General features: G+C 41.0%; 1 protein-coding gene across 2 annotated transcripts in view; it reads left to right on the forward strand.

The window, feature by feature from the left end:
- Positions 1-17021, forward strand: part of LOC118796595 (growth factor receptor-bound protein 10-like) — a 67806-nt gene that overhangs the window by 14100 nt on the left and 36685 nt on the right. Inside the window, exons 3-4 of one of the 2 annotated variants that reach the window (XM_036555572.1) lie at positions 2095-2219; positions 10929-11022. In XM_036555572.1, the coding sequence (XP_036411465.1) occupies positions 2169-2219; positions 10929-11022 (145 nt within the window). In that variant the 5' untranslated portion in view covers positions 2095-2168. The remainder of the gene's footprint in view (positions 1-2094; positions 2220-10928; positions 11023-17021) is intronic. The other variant, XM_036555574.1, reaches the window with a different exon arrangement.

The following is a 17021-nucleotide window of genomic DNA, read 5'->3' on the forward strand; positions in this document are numbered from 1 at the left end:
CAAGAGGGAGGCGAATTGTTTTGGCATAATTCATGACTGGACCATTATTAGCAAACCCAGTTTGAAGGTTAAGCGGTCTCCTCGCACTGTCCTTGTTTAATGTCTGAATTGGGTGGGGAGATTCCAAATGCTGAGCTTCACCTTCATTTATCTTCATTATTAATCCTTCAGGGCTCATAATTGATTTTGTTGCAATTATTGGGTTGCTGTAAGTTTTTGGTTGGAGCTATTCTCCGTTCTGCTTTGTAGATAGACTACTGAAGGCCGAGTGAAGTGATGATTATTGCCACTCCCACACTGTTCAGTGGACCTGTACATGAGATGGTATTTTACCTGGTGGGGTGGCCTCCTGGCTTGCATAAAGGTCAAATACTGCATATTATGGTTTAAATCCTTTTCTTCTCCTAACGTGTTGGAAACTTTCAGTAGGCCTGTAATATGGAGCACATTTACGATGTATTTAATTTTAACATTTGAATCAGGAAGGCCAGATTTACTTCATTATGCTGTTCATCAATTCCTGCTTTGTGCTTGAGTGAGAGAGTGCCAGAAGAGTTGTGCTCTTTCTGGAACCATTGTTGAGAATTCTGGAATGATCATTCTTAAAATGTAAATCTTTTAGTCTTTGAGCTTGATTTCAAACAGAAATAAACTCCAGTCTTCCCTCTGATTGAATAGAACGGCTTGTCCTTGACTTGTACAAACCCAGAGATGTCCCGCCAGCTTCTGGCTATTTTTGCCATCAGTAGGATAGCTGGCAGCAGTGGCCAGCCAGCTACATTGGTTGGCTGGATTTCTAGCTGTTGGTAGCTTCATGTAGCCTAAACTGTTTCACTGTTTGACATCAGCTAGCAGCAAAACGTTCAGATGCTTTCTGCTCAAAGTTTTCCAGCGCTGAAAGCAAGCACAGCTGTGTTCTTAAATGCTATCTCAACTTGAGATAAGACAGTACTCTTAGAAATCTCAGAATAGCTGGCTCCTATTTTAAGTAACAAAGGAATGATTTAGTTTTTTTTTTTGCAAATTGTTTTGCAGAACCAATACACAGACCTTGCTCATTCTTGAAATAAACCAGTGTGTGGAGGGCTTTCCCATCTAAGTCATCTAAATCAGGACTACACACAGGTGGTCAGGAAGTGCTTGATGTTGACCAGATATTTCTTTTGTCTTGGGGAGATAATGGAAGACATATTATGGAGACATCTGCTTGTACATTGTGTCTTATGTACTGGATTCTTTTTTTGGGAGAGCATTTTATGATATTTCATACTGTTCTTTGTCAGCTCTGAGTTGGACAGAGAGCTTTGATCATTGAATCATAGAGGTTCTTTGGGCAAGTCAATTAAGATGATTGAGTGTGTTCCAGTTATGTCTGTGATACAATCTCTCCAGCCCACTCTGACATCAGAGATTTCAGATTTGTGTGGTAGTTTGATTAGGGTCAGGTTTTTAATCATCAAATCACTCACATTAGCTGTGTACAGGTAGAAGCTTTAAAACTCAGGCAGGAAATATGGTTTTTATTTCAGATAGGTTCAGAAACTATGTTCATTATGTTCTCCAGGATTTGTACTCTCTGACCAGTTCCAGTGTTTGCAGAACTCCTGCCAGTCTCTGAACACAGTGATTTATGCAAGTGAAATCCTCTGGTATGAGACTAAAATGAGGTCTAACTGCAGATCGTCACATTCGGGAACCACATTCAGCCTGGCATGCGCCTCTGCCCCTCTCTTGTGCAGGCGGTTTGTGGGTTCTCCTGCTATGTACTAAAGGTATAATTGTGTGGATATGGATTTGTACTGAGCAAGTGAGGCTTCATGGATTTACTGGGTGGGTCCTGTGTTATCACTGACTCATGGGATTGGGCCAATTAAAGTTTTCCTGCGAGGAATAAAGTGTTTTTACCTGTTCAAATCAGGCAGTGACCATCAGCACGTGCTATTGGATACATGAAACCTCACTTTTCTAATCATTTTCATGCACTCTGCGGTATGTCAGCTTCAATGCAATCCACTCAGTGAAATTCACTGGACAAATCCAGGACATGTTTTGCAAACATTGTGAAGTTAATGTGTTGATCCATTCTCTTTGCAGGTTCTTGTTACACCAAACGAAAGTGAATGTGATACCCGAGAGAGAGACAGAGAGAGAGTTTAAAAAGGGATAAAATGGCTTTAGCCGGATGTCCGGATTATTTTCTTCATCACCCAAATTATCAGGTAATTCATGACATTTTAAGACCTGCTATCACCCCATATATTTCTGTGTACATATAGATCTGTTTGTACTGTATGTAGCTGGATACAGTAATTTTTGCATTTAAAGGGACTTGGCAAGCTGTATAACGGCTGTCCGTCTTGTTCAAAGCCAGCATCTTTCGTCGCTTGCCATCACTGTAGAAGTAGAACACCATGTGCTCTATGACCAGTCAAAGGTCAGCGGCACGGAACTGTTGAATGGCAGTCTATTAATATGTGAGCAAAGTTATGAACATCTCAAAGTCTGCTTGTAATTGTTGTAAAATCTGGCAATGTTTGCCTCTCGTGGGTGGCCGGGTCAGTGTGGAAGTGCGGTCAGGAGTTGAGAAAGCTGTTTGCAATGGCCACATTAGCCCAGAGGACTTGCTGAATTCACTTTTCAAACAACAAAGCCGATGCAAGAGATTAAAGCTCCAGCTCGTTTGAGTGATTCACTTACATGTGTGTCACGATATGTGTGAATGTTGACAGGTCTTCAGTGACAAGGGCTTTTGAGTCCTATGCTGTACATGCCGAAGATGTTATGTTCTGACTTGATCCTCTCCTCTCTGCCTTCAGTACGGTTTCCATTGAAGCAGCACGTTCTCCAACCCACAGGGTTTGGTTTTCTCTGCGCACATTCATGAGCAGATGGGACTGGCACGTATTTGAATTCTGAACCACAGGCTGCTGTATATTACCTTACTGATTTCATTACTAATGAATACCCATAAACATATTCCCTCACCGTCACTCTAGAACCAGCTTTGTGCCACCACTGCAGGTGTAATATTCAACACAAAGCTGGAAAGAGTACAGTTTCTTGAACACATACAACATCTTTATGAAATGGACTCACTACTTACAGTGCTAGCCAACAGGGGTGGGTTTTCACAGGCAGAGTAGTGCTCTAACAGCAGGAATATCTGGCATTCCCAATATAAACTGGAGCCTAAGTACAAGGCATTTGCCCTCTGGGCACATTCACAAATCTCCAGATCACAATAGGTGAGAAATTGGAGGAAATTGTAGATGGTGAAATCTCTCATAACGTCAAAACAATCCCGTTTGTCACTTACAGTTCTGTGACTGTAAACAACCTCCCTAAGAGTTCACATGGTCCACATTTCTTGGCAAAACAATTTACTATACAGTAACTGTTGACATGTAAAATACAGGGCTATGCTAATTTTACCCGCAGGCTCCAGTGTCATTGAGTTCAGGCATTCATGAGTTCAGGCATTTATTGCATACCAACAAATCTCAAGAATGAGCGTTAATATGCGCCTCGCGCTTTCCATTCCTTTGTGTGTGTGTGTGTGTGTGTGTGTGTGTGTGTGTGTACATGCGTGTGTATGCGTGCGTGTGTGTGTGTTTGTTCACGTGTGTAGTATGACCTGCTGCATTTTGCCTGAACTACTCTGTCAATCCTAGAAGATTTTGTGAGTACAAAAATAAAAGTCTCAAATTATGCCTGGACCATAAAGTATGTGCTGCTTAAAGTATGTGCTATTGCTGGCTCCCACTTCGCCTAGTGTTATATATTCTGGAAACCTATGGGATATACATTGCTTCCCTTTTTGGGGGATGTTTGGCAATTGCATAAACTTATATACTGTAACTATATTTTATTGCGCTATTTAGTCTCATGGTAAATCTCCTTTTCACAAGCATATGAGCTATCCTGAGGAATCTAGCTCTTGTTTCCTGTTCTGGCCATTTTATTTCATTTTTGAAATCATTACACACTCTCGGTGGCCCCTACTCTAACCCATAAACCAGTTCTTGACTGTTTTCTTAAACCTTACTTTGTCAGATATGGACTGATATTGTTATGAATGTCTCCTCCAAATGTGAACTACTTGGAGTAGTAGCTAAGAGCTGAATTATTCGCTATTTTGTTTATGGGGCTTTGTTTGATGTACACTATCCTTTTTTCAATGCTTAATTTAGAAATGTGAGCATTCTAAACATTTATTCTGTTTTGGGATTTTTTTTTATATGTGTTCGTATTACTGTATCATGATGTTTAGGTGTGATTTCAGCCATAAATAAAATTTATGATTCAGAATGGAATCACACATTGTCCGTGGCCGTGTAATTATAATACAGAGTAGCTAATGTAATCTGAGTTAAACTGGAAGCGCTGTTCCGTTTTTACTAACAAAATAAATGGGAGGAGTTGTGCATAGTAAGTCATGTATATATGACACAGGAATGACCTATTTCTTGTGCAGTCTCCTCAACAATAATGCAATTGAATTATTTCACAAAAATGTGCAAGCAAAATTGCACCTGCCTTTCATTTTCTGATTGGCTAAGAGCTTGAGAACAATGAAGCAGAGGCTTGGGGACCATGACAGTTGGCAACTTGGTTGTTAAGTTCGCAACTTTGCAACGTTTGTACCTAGTAAAACGCAATTATAAGTTCATTAACTAGTGTTTAATTCTGTATTTTTTTCTTGGAAAAACAGAGGTTTTGAATATTTATTGTGTTGTCTTATTTAAATACATTCTAATGTTAGTATAATGGTGGAAATTCATCAAAAAGCAACAAAAAAGGAAGAAAAAAGTAACACAAAGTGGGAAAAGATAATCAGAAGACTGAATCAGCCCTTTTAAAAAAGGAAATTTGCCACTGTAGTTGTAAAGTAGTGTCCTTAGCTGTCAGCCTTGACGACAGTGCCTTGGGGGTGGAAATGACAATTTTACATTACCAGTGAGCCAGCCAGGCTCCTGAGAGAAACCCTCCGTTTGAGCCTACATGACTTGTCATGGCCAGTAGAATTAGGCATGAGAGCATGAATGAAAAATCTAAGAAACGATGCTTGGCAGTCAGGTCCAGGGATGAGCGTGCCTTTCGGCTGAGCACATTGGATTTCTCACGGTTTAACTCGGCGCAAGCCCTTAAAATGTGGCCTCGATCAAAGGATTAACAGCTCATATTGCAGCATTTTGTTGTTGTTGTTCATTTGCTCATGCAGTATTTCTGTAAGATGGCCCTTGTGGATTCGGGTCTTTCCCAGCAGGGCTTTGGTCCAGGTGGTGAAAGAGTATTTCTCCTGCTCCGGTTATATAAAATAGCACCTCTGTTGCAACCAAACGTAATATTTTCAGATCGAGCCAAAGGAACGTGAGATTCTTAACTTGGCATGGGTGGCACGTGTGTGCCGTTTTATTTGAATAGCCGCCGCCATATTTGATCATATGCTCGTTTACCATATCTTGGCTTTTGTGTACATAAATAAGAAGCTGAAGTGACCTCTTTATACTGAGTTATATAACTCTGGGAGAACGTTACAGGACTTTGGGCAGATGTCCAAGCTCTTCTTGGAGCTGCGGAACTGGAGCTCAGCCACAGCAGTTCAGGGTAAGCTAACCAACTGCTGTCTTGAATGGACGGCTGCATTTGACCTCTGTGGAAAGTTCCCCTCTGTCTCATTTTCGTCCCTTGTCTGTTTCCTTTGTGATATTGTGGTTTTTCATTTGATCGTTTTCATTTTCAAGTCATTTCCGATATGCATGTCAGGCTCTTGTATTAAGTCTGCCTCTTTGTAACCTGGATGCTGGGATTTGTGTGCAGCGCAGACTAAGGGATCACCCACTGTGCAGATTGGTGGCTGAGGCTTGGTGTTCCTCCAGCGGAGACAGGGTGATGATGCAGTCCCGGGATTTAGCGCACTTCGTCTCTAGTCGTGAAAAGCTCAGGCGTGAACTGACTCGTTCGTTGTGACCCCGCTAATGAAAAAGCTCTGGTCTTGGCATGGTCATGTGACATTTTCTCACAGGAAATGGCCTGAGTGTTACTTGCATGGTTATCCTGGCTGGTTATCCTCGGTTTTATGGGTTGGAACACAGAGAGGTCATTGGTCTCAGGCAGACCACTCCTACTACAGGCTTTGTGGCCACATGGGTCTCTCAAAACTTGAGCCTGAATTGATTATACACCAGCTCCTGTCATTCATCTATGTTGTGGAGTGTCATTTGCTTGGTTCCCTGAAATAGTGATCTGATTTTGTGTCCAGATTTTCACAGGTTGCAATGAACACAGTGTGATGGGGATGAGTGGAAACAAAGTTATTGATTTAAGAAAACATCTGCTTGTGCCAAGTTTCATAGCTAACAAGATAATGCAAACCACGTCACTATGTAATAAAAGAACATAAACACACCCCTGGCCAAAACACACTCAGCTGATCACCGCTGGTCTGATAATGACTCAATAAACTGTTCTAGCTGGACCTCATAATTCAATCAAATCCAGAGTGTATACTATATAATGTGATTAATTATAAGAATGGTCATAGGTTACGATGTAGCAGTGATTAAGCTTTTTATTTGCTCCTCTTTATGGAAGGTAGTATCAAGCAAAGGCGATACCCCAGTGGTAGAAGAAGGAATATTCTGACACCACTGTCTAATCTGGAATATTCTGTGTGTATTAGCCACTGTATGTCTGTGGCATTCAGACATAGTGGTAGCCGAGCCTATTCCGGTAATGGTCTGTCCAGAGGAATGCAATAGTTCTCCATAAAGGATTCTGTCAGACAATTTCAACAAACTGAAGTGTAAGTACTGTCCTCTGGACTTTTGATTGTGACGTGCAAAAAGCTGTCACCGAATGCACAGCGGTGATAATTTTGGCAGAGGAGGGGATTGCAAACGTACTCTCTGTGTGCATAACGCTGCAGAAATGTGGCTTTGTCATTAGGACGGTGGCTGTGTTGACTTTGCCTTCGCGCTGCAATACCCATCAGGGCCCCCCCCCCCCTTCCCTGAAACCTATCAGCGTTCTCAGAGTTGTAAATTTCCGTCTCGAGTTTTATAGATGTTTTCAGGGTGAACCGAGCGGGGATCTCTGGCAGTGCTCAGTTCCTGGAAGCTCAGGCTCTGTGTTCTTGGATTTCCTGGAAGCTAGAAATTGAAAATGTGGTTTTATTATTTTTTTTCCCCTCTGTTCAGTCTTCAGTTTGAACTGCTTTGAATTAGAAAGCACTCTAAGATCCGGGGACTGACAAATCTGCCATTGCATTTAAACAGACAGCACTGGCTCAACATCTGTTTAAAGAAAAAGAAGAAGATGGCATGCATGAACATTTTGCGGAGTAATGCTTATACAGATGGTATTTGTTGCTAAAAATGCTCTCTGAGTTTTAATGGGTTGATTGTTATGTTAAACGAAGCTTTGCTTCCCCTTGTATTTTTCTTTTCTCTATTGTTGCAATCAATTTATTTTAAGGCAGCATTTAAGCCCATGGTGAAGGTCATAAAAAGCGCCTCACATAGAAAGAGCTGTGAGGAGCTTCTCTGAATGAACACAGCATGTAGTCCCAATATTTGTTTTGTGTTTGTGTTGGCGAGTGGCTAAAGTTGAACAGATGGTGGGGTTGTGAGCATTTCGGGCAAGATCACACATACTCACAGTGACTTGCACATCTGTACATCCCAAGTGTGTTTTCTGGGGGGTGAAAGGTCAAACCTACAACTGTATAGTCATGAATACGGTTCGGTAACCACAAGTTCACTCCGCTGATGTTTTGGTTCTGGAATCACTAGACAAAAAGAGGTCTTCTGTGTGAATTGAGGCCATTAAGGTGTTGTTTTTACGAGACAAAATCCAGCAACTGTTTTCACTCGTCCATAGAACACCTAAGAGTGGTTGAAAAATCAGTGGTCTAGATGCAGTAGTGTACTAATAGTAGACTTCCATCTGGCAAAACTTTCTAAGGCTGCTGTAGGATTATTTCCTCCATGTTGTCACAGCTGGCTTCAAGATAATTTCAGTGTGGTTATGTCTACTTTCATAATGACAGCTATGCTAACATTTTTGCATTCTTCATACTGTAAATCAAGCATATTGTCTTTTTTATTTTAAACAAAAGGATTAAGCTATATATAGTGGTTCTTGTTTATCTAGCCCTCTATTCAGTTGAGTAAATTTAGCTTTTTAGCAAAATATTTAGCAGCGTTTACAGTTTCCCGTATCCTCTGGTCACTTGCAAGTTTAGGTCAATGATATATTGGCTGGCCAACACTACTGACCAGTAAGCATTCCCCTCATTGTTGGCATTGACTTATGGCAATTATAGGCCAATAATGCTTGTCCTTTCCCTGTTGTGATGCCAACAGCTCACTCATGTTAGAAGTCAGTGACTTAGATGAAGAACAGTTTGTGAATTGAAAATTGGTCAGCTGTTACAAGTAAGAAGAAGGATGCTTAATGCACTGTGTTGCACAACTTGTGGGACCGTTTAAGGCACATGTATAATGTTTGGCTAACAAATAACCTTAATTATCTCTAAGGTACATTTTATTTTACACAATAGATGTATCCTGCATACTTGTCTTTCCCCCAGTGTTTTAAATTGTATCGCATAATTTATTGTGTCCTTGTTGTTTTTACCAATGCAAGAACTGAATGTTAGGAATCACACTTAAATTCACTTAGCTTCTGAGTGTACCTTTTTCCATTTTTTAAAGATGGCAGAAAAACAAAAAGCAACCACCAAAAGCCAGATATGACAGGATTTTATCACCCAATGTATTTTGGCCATCACCCACTCATTCATCTAGGGTTAAACTGTGGAGGCGTGATAAAAATGATTATTTCAGCATTTATTATGCAGAGTTTATTATCTTGATTAAAAGCAGAGCACTACGCTGTCTTAGGGTGCCAGCTGCACTTAATTCAGAGAATTATTCGATCTGCATGCATTTAAACCCCCTTGATGATGGAATTGTTGTGCTGACAATGGTTTAATGCCAAAATAAATGTATCTTGCCTATTATTGCTTGCAAAACAAGCAAATCAGTTTTATAAGGTATTTAGTTACCGGTGCAATCTGTTAGTGTCAGTTCGGGTGGAAATAAACCAGTTTTTGGTTTGAGCATATCCATAGGTGCTGCTGTGGCATATTTTCCCTTTTAGTTTGTTATGCTGACACACCCACTATTTCAGTTATTTATAAATAATAACAAAAATCACACTGATCCACTAAGTGCAAATAGTACAATATCTTCAATTTCCCTTTTAGTTTTTTTTTTTCTTTTCAAGATTCAGAAACCAGGTCAGAGCTCATAAATTTGAGATGATGGTAATGCTTTATAGTGGCGTGGGTGTTTTCAGTGGAGACAAGGAGCAGACACCAGGCTCTGTACAGTGGGGGTGTGTCTGTCTGTGTGTGTGTGTGCGCGAGAGAGAGGAGATGAGAGAGAGAGAGAGAGAGAGAGAATCTAAGTACAAGAGAAAAGAGTAAAGTGCGTCTGTCTGCCCGCTGTGCTTGACCTCACAGTTGTAGTGAGCTGAAGAACCGGTCAGGGCAGGGTCGTGCAGTGTAGTTTGAGCAGAAATCAGAAGGGATCAGTCACACTTGGGTAATTGGGTTATTTAGCCCTGTCTGGTGATGGCCATGTCTGGGCACTTTGACTTGGATTAGCTGTGGGTCTGAAAAGCAGGGTGGGTTCTTATTTTCATTTTCCAGCTAATCAAACTTGATTATAGTAAATTGTATAGCATGCTTGTGTGTATGACCTCTAAAATAATCATATAGGACATTACTGTTGGTGCCCACATATTTTTTGTACGATTTTTATTTGTTGGTAGTTTTTTTTTTGTTCTTATAGTGCAGAATTTATATCCACGGCTCTCACTGCTTATACACAGGCATGAGAAGTTGTTCAAGAAAGCTGAGCTTGTTCTGGGAGATACGCACTATGACACTGGCAGATATAGTGAGAGTTTCCAAATCAGCTGCATTGTGTAGTGTTTTAAATGATTAAACATTGTTTTTGCCTTTTGGCAGGCTGCACAAATTCAGACCTGAGAAGTGTGTGTTGTTTTTGGAGTTCTTTTTGTAACACAGGAAAATGCACACATACACGCGCACAGACACACAACCACACATACATGCACACGCACAGACACACAATCACACATGCATGCACGCGCACGCATGCACACACAGACAGTGTGTGTTCAGCTGCACCACATACACATGTGCGTGTCTCCTCTTGCAAGTAGGCAAACATGGCCCTTGACCTCCTGGAGTCGCCTGGGGTAATGAAGACACTTTTGAGTGTCTTTGTAGGATTCTAACCTGTGTTGTGTGTGTGTGTGTGTGTGTGTGTGTGTGTGTGTGTGTGTGTGTGTGAGAGAGTGAGAGAGTGAGAGAGAGATAGAGATAGAGAGAGATAGAGATAGAGATAGAGATAGAGATAGAGAGAGAGAGAGGTAGAGATAGAGAGATACCTGAGAGGTAATTGACTGATCCAAACTTCATCACACTGCTATAAGATCCGATCAGTATCTGTAAGCCTGCTTTCTGCCCCTCTCATTCCCTGTTTACTGTATTGGTTAAAACTGGACAGCATATTTCAGGATTTGAAGAAGCAGCAGGCATCAGGCAGTGCTACCTTTACTGTATTCATTATTATGATGACACTTATTGCAGTCTGCCCATTTAGTACGGAATTTTGTGGTGGCCATTGTTCAGGTGTACAGTAAGCCTATAAAATGGTTTTTGTACATGAATGTTCATTCCTGAGTTCTTATCATTTTGCTCAGTGGTTAGCAGTCTGAGCTGATCATAATTAATGTTAGCAGGAAAGCACAGTAACTGTGTTTGACGCTGAACTTGTTTTGATTTTCCAATGGGCTTGTCACGACGGCGTTCTCTCCTTTTGTCTTGTCAGGACAATGTGGACCGGGCTACCACTCACAGACCACCTGACCTGATTGGGTCAAGTTTCCAGCGGTCATCCAATCGGAACTCTCCTAACCACCATGGTAAGTGTGCCAGTGTGACATCATGACAAGGCAGACGGTCATGCAATTGATGGGCAGTTTGCAAAATATATCTAAAGCATATGTGACTTACATGGATTGGTTTTGCTACTAAAACCAATTGGTTTTGCTGTGTTATTATATATAGTTTTTGGAGCTACATTCTATATAAATCTACAAGCCTGTCTGTGTGACTTAATGTATTGATCCATTTAAATTACACACTGGTATTTTTACACACAACAGAAGCCTGGGTTTTTGGAGTGAATTGTTGTACGCACACAGTAAAAAAATCATTATTGGGAATGTCAGTGCACCTCCTTTGCTGTTTAACTGAGGTGTTTTGCCTTTTCAAAAAAGGCCATTTTTAGTATAGATACAGCCTGACTACTGAGCGTTGAAGTTTTTATGTTTGCTGAGCTTGTGTAACAAGATTGGCACTGACATGCTGTCTCCCAATGTGTTTGCGTTTATTGTGAAAATCTCTCTGAACCCAACATCTCTGTGTAAAGCTGCATGCTTGACTGAATAAATCACTCTTGGTAGTGTAAGTGGTTGTAGCCAAGGAAAATGGGCCGTTGCTTTCCGTTTGTGAAATACTGTTTAAAAACTGCATATCCTGCTTCAGCATATTTGCATTGCTTTCATGCTGCTTTATCCTTTCTCAAGCAAGAATGCGTTTGAAAATACCCAGGTATGTTTGAAAGTGCAGGCTCATTTCATTTTTAGTTGCATAAGTGTGTTTTGAACCTGGGTGGTAACTATGGTAACCTCTTTTTTTTTTTTTTTTTGCAAATGAATGATATCCCACTTCTTAAGATTAAGTGAAGTGTCTGCGGGTCTGAGAGCACTTACTTCAGTGTTTTAAACCGATTCTGTCAGCAAGGGTGAGAGGCTTGTGAGTGGGAGGGGAGGAAGGTGTGTGTGTGTGTGTGTGTGTGTGTGTGTGTGTGTGTGTGTGTGTGTGCATGTGTGTGTGTGCGTGCGTGCGTGTGTGTGCGTGCGTGCGTGTATGCGTGTGTGTGTGTGTGTTTGGACTGGGGGGGAGTAGGGGTGGACGCGTTTCTAAAGTAAGAGACTCACTCATTAAATACAAGCTTGGATATATATTCAGCGTGCTTCCGCTGTAAACATTTCAGCAGTTCAAAAGGCTGATTTGTAAAGACACAGGGGGTGCCATTATAATTATGCCTCCAATCTTATTGTGCCATACAGAAAATTCCGCTGTAATAATCGGAGCATGAGATTTAAGCACAATATTGACCCAGCATGGGAGGTAAAGCCTGAAGTATGCTGGAATGTCTGGCAGTGGATGAGAAGGCTTGCTTCTGTCATGGAAATAAATGGAGCAGAAATTACATTTGAATTTTCTTTTCCAATTTTGGGGTCTTCGAAGTCCGTGAAGGAACGCATGATAAAGGACATATTGGTAGTTGTTGGAACAGGCAAAGGTCTTAATGCAGGACAGTTGATATCCCACGCCATAAGCTTGATATATAGTGCAATAAATTTCATCAGCACTTATGTCAACATGTAGCTTAATATGAAAACTTCATGCAACATTCCTCTCCCTGTGCCCCCCATACCCCCTCTTACCTCCTACCCCACCCCAAACCCCCCCCCCCCCCCCCCCATTTGACTTGATACATTTCCATTTATAGAACCTCTTGTGATTTAGGGGTTTTCTGGGGCCTTTTGTAGCACAGTCCTTAGTGATATGTGCTCAATGGCTCATAGGCTGTTGTTTTTTTATTTAATCAGAGAAGTTTTTAAATTTAATCAGACATTAATAAAAGGTCATGTGTCATGTGAAGAATTGATTAACTATGTCCCCAAGGGAAGAACAGCCGAATACTTTTTTATCTATTTCATCCGTTGCCATAACTACTGCAAATAAATCACACCAGTCATTGACCTGATTCTTGCTAATTTTGCTTTTTGAGAAAAAGAAGTACAAAATGTCATGAGAAAAAAGTATTTTTTTAAATAGTGCCATTATGGCTAAACTCTCTGCAGTACCTATACATTCAGTTGGTTCTCAGAGTAACCAGCAGTGAGTTTACTGGTCCTGCTGGATATACTGCTGCATACAGTATAACACCACTTACTTACACTATTAATCCATGTAAACTTTTTGATTGTATGTTGTTTTTTGAATTGATTATTGGGGCCAAATACAATTAATTTTGTTAACGTCTGGTGGAAGAAGGTTTGGGGGTACATTGCGAAAATGCATATGCCCTAGGTTGTTCTTTCCATGCGTCGTTTATGCCATAGATTTCTGTCATGATCTGTTTTTCTGTGATATTGACTGAACCTGTTTTTTTATGGCATCCTGATGAGTACCTTGGTTGAAGAGTCTGCTGTACAGCTGTACACTCCTCAGGATTCAACATAACAGATCTCCCAATATGTTTTCTCTCAGTTTGTGCTTATTCTTTTAAGCTTAAATTTCAGTTTGCTTCGTCTGTTAGGTTGGTTATTCACTGTTTCGCTGTCATCAAGTCCAGCTCTGCCTTCGCTGCTCGTGAACTGATCTTGCTCGCACATGTATGTTTTTAACGTGACAGGTTCCATTAAGCATATCAGCTCGATGGACAGATTTGGGTTGTACTCTTGTATGGTGCTGAAGAAAGCACTGCTCGTGGTAATTGGGTTTGAAAGCTTAATGTTTTGAATGGGGGACACACCTCACCATAAGGAGATCTCGTGGCCCCTATCCCATTCCCCCTGTCTCTCACCCCTTCTCTCTTGGTCTCGCTGTCTTCTGTTCTTTGTATGCCCTCTCTCTCCCCTCCCAACCCCTTCCCCTTCCATCTGTCTCCCCCACTCACCCTCTCTCTATCCCCCCAACTCTTACTCTCTGTATCTGTCTCCCTCCCTCTCTCTCCTTCCTGTAAAAACACTGGGATTTAGATGGGAGGTACAAATCCAATCAACAGTGTGGATTCCTGAATGTAATATTCCATAACGAGATTAATCGCAGTGAAGGTGCATGTGGGTGAGTGCCCTTTTGCAGTATGCAACCTTTTGCATGGGCCTCGCAAATTACTGAGAGATACTGACAGGACCATTTGCCAGGACCTTAAGTGTATGGACCATTTTGACTGAGCCTGACAGTTCATCCAATTAAGGCATTATGGGGCTGGGTGAAGAAAGAGCTGGAAAGCTAGAAGTTTCTACAGGACTTGTGTGCTTTGCCCTGAATTAGGCTATGACCTCAGCATTGTCTATAGATTACTACAGTGACTTCAGTTAGGACACTTAGGTACTTATGATAGCCCACACAGGAAACGGATCATTCCTGGTTTATAGTAACAAGAGCAACCATTGATTCATTTCATCCAAATAGATGTGTAAAGGTGTTTATCCACACACCTGATGACCCTGGCTGACTTTCGCACATTAGAACTACATTGGCACACAATACACAGCAGAAACACAACCAGTCTGTTGTTAACAAACCTGGGCGGTCGGACCATCAGCCAGACCATTGTGTAAGGCACTGTGCATGTCCTGGGAATGAATGTAAGAGTTAATTGGCATACCACACAGCTTGAGTGTTTAATAAGCAAAAAATAAACATTTTGACACCAGACACCATTTTGCCTGGTTTTGTCAGCTCAAATACCCAGTTGTCCCTGGCCCAGTTTCATGTTGCTTTTTGAAACAAACCTCAGTGTGTGCTTGGTTGGGGTGAATCACAGAAGGAACCTCTTAACATCAGTTTAGTGTGCTTTTCTGCCAGCACTTGAAATAAGTACGATAAGCAAATTGCTCACATCCGAAATCATTCAGATGCTTTAGCTCAGCACATTGCATCCCTTAATAACAGATTATGCCTGTTTGAATGTATATCACAATAGGTAAATTACTATTGCTCATATTCTCTTGGTAACATTAAGAAAAATTTGAATTATCACTAACAGGCATCAGCGACCTATGAGAAAAACCCCAGGAAGAGAGTTGAGTTTGATGTGCCAAATGTGCACAAGTTCAGAGACCCCGCATGGCATTCGCAACCAAACTCTTTCCCTGAGTTTTAAAAAAAAAAAAATTGGACCTCCCTAGGTGCCTTACTATGCTGTCATTTTACAAACATTGGCTCTTCGTTTAAGACACAAAGGAGGTAACCACTTTTTTGTGAGTGTATCTGTAATGGACGCAGGGCACATCTGGGTGTAATGAATGTCCATTTCCACACTGAAGAGAGCCATATGGAACTTGTGGAATGTACATTTTCTGCATTGTCTCTCTCAATAATAACAGGAAATGTTCGGAATAGCTCGTGTTCAGGTTACCTGACTTTAAGACGGGGCCCTGAAAAGCGTTGGAAAAAGCTTCCAGAACAAGACATATTTTATCGTTATTTGGACAGTAGTCTGGAAATCTTTACATCTTTAATGCAAAAATAACCCGTATGATAGATCATTGTATAGTTTTCATAAATCATTTTTATGGTTATTGTAGAACTGACTTCATCAGCATTTTTCTTATCCAGAGTGACTCAGTGCCTACAGCTTACACCCTTCAAATAAAGGATTTTGCAGTGCACAGATCAGTGATGTAATAACTGTTTTGTACTACAGCTGTATTGATAGTGGTTTACGAGCTAGCCTTGTTCATATGGCTTTGGGTTTACATGGTGGCAGCACTGTGGTTGTGCCGCCTTTTGAGAACCACCGAAGTCCTTAACTTGACTTCAGTAAATATCCAGCTGTTTAAATGGATAATGCATAAAAATGTAAGCTATGCAGCTCTCCCTGGATGAGGTTGTCTGCCAAAGAAATAATGTAATTATGGCATTATAGTTACATTAGTGTGAGATTCTGGGCGGATTCCCCCCTGTGTAATCCCCCCACTCTGCCGTCTCCTACAGAAGTCTGTGTCTCTCCTCCGGTATGTGAAGAATGCTGTGTGACCACACATTACTGGAGACTGAAAAGCCACATTTCAGGTGAAATAGTATGACTCTCTAGGCCTCTAATACCCTTGATCTCATTTTTTTTTTTTGCACAAAGTAAAAAACTGACAATAATCCTGTGAGGCTTAGGATCGTGTCACCTCCGTCTCCCCAGAGCTTTGTAGTTCTTTTGTAGTTTCTCAGACGCTCTAAATGACAGGAAAGAAATGACAAGTCCTCGGCCAATTTCCTCGCCTCCAGCAGTTGACCGCAAACCTTGTAAAGCACTTGTCACGTCTTATCAATGCTTTCTGCTTTTGCCACATTCCAGAGTACCTGAACCTCACAGGTTAATTCAAAGGTGCATCAAGAAAATACATTTAGTGTTTTATAATGTACTATACAACTGATATGTGCACCCTAAAACTCAATACAGTTTGGTTGCTGATATGAATAACTCTGGCGTTGAAAGTGTTAACAATTGGTTTACTTATCATTAGATAATATAACAGCGTGGGAATCATTAATTCATATTTGCTGTGTGCATATGTTAATAGTTAATAGCTCAGGCTGTCACCTGTCACCAGGGCAATAAATGATTAATGTGATAATTATTAATGTTTTTGTTTTACTTTCTGCTTCAACACCAAGCCCTTCTTCAAAGGTGAGCAAAGAGAACTTTGAATGTCTTTTTGGTAACTTTCAGGATATCCATTTGTTTACAGATGACACTTCAAGCCCCACAGGTATTAGCCACTTTAAACATTTGAATCATGAAATTATTCTTTGTCTTCCCATGCAACACTATCGGATTCTTGTTTCATGAAGGCATGCGTGCCCAAAATGCACTGCAGTTGCCTGGCCAGTAACAGAGAAGGGAATTAAACACTGACAACCACAAGGATGATCAGTATCATAAATAAATACCTACCACGATGCTTTCTGAAGCACGATGTCTACCCTCTGAAGCTATCCATGGACTTGTGGTTATGTGTGTGCATGTGTGAATGTGGTTTTGTGTGGTTCTACTGGCTGGTCACGCTTTTTTGAGCACTGCATAATGATTCAAAAGCGCTACATAATGCCTTCCCAAGAACTT

The sequence above is a fragment of the Megalops cyprinoides genome, chromosome 21 (assembly GCF_013368585.1).
Source record: "Megalops cyprinoides isolate fMegCyp1 chromosome 21, fMegCyp1.pri, whole genome shotgun sequence".
In the NCBI taxonomy this organism is placed as follows: Eukaryota; Metazoa; Chordata; class Actinopteri; order Elopiformes; family Megalopidae; genus Megalops; species Megalops cyprinoides.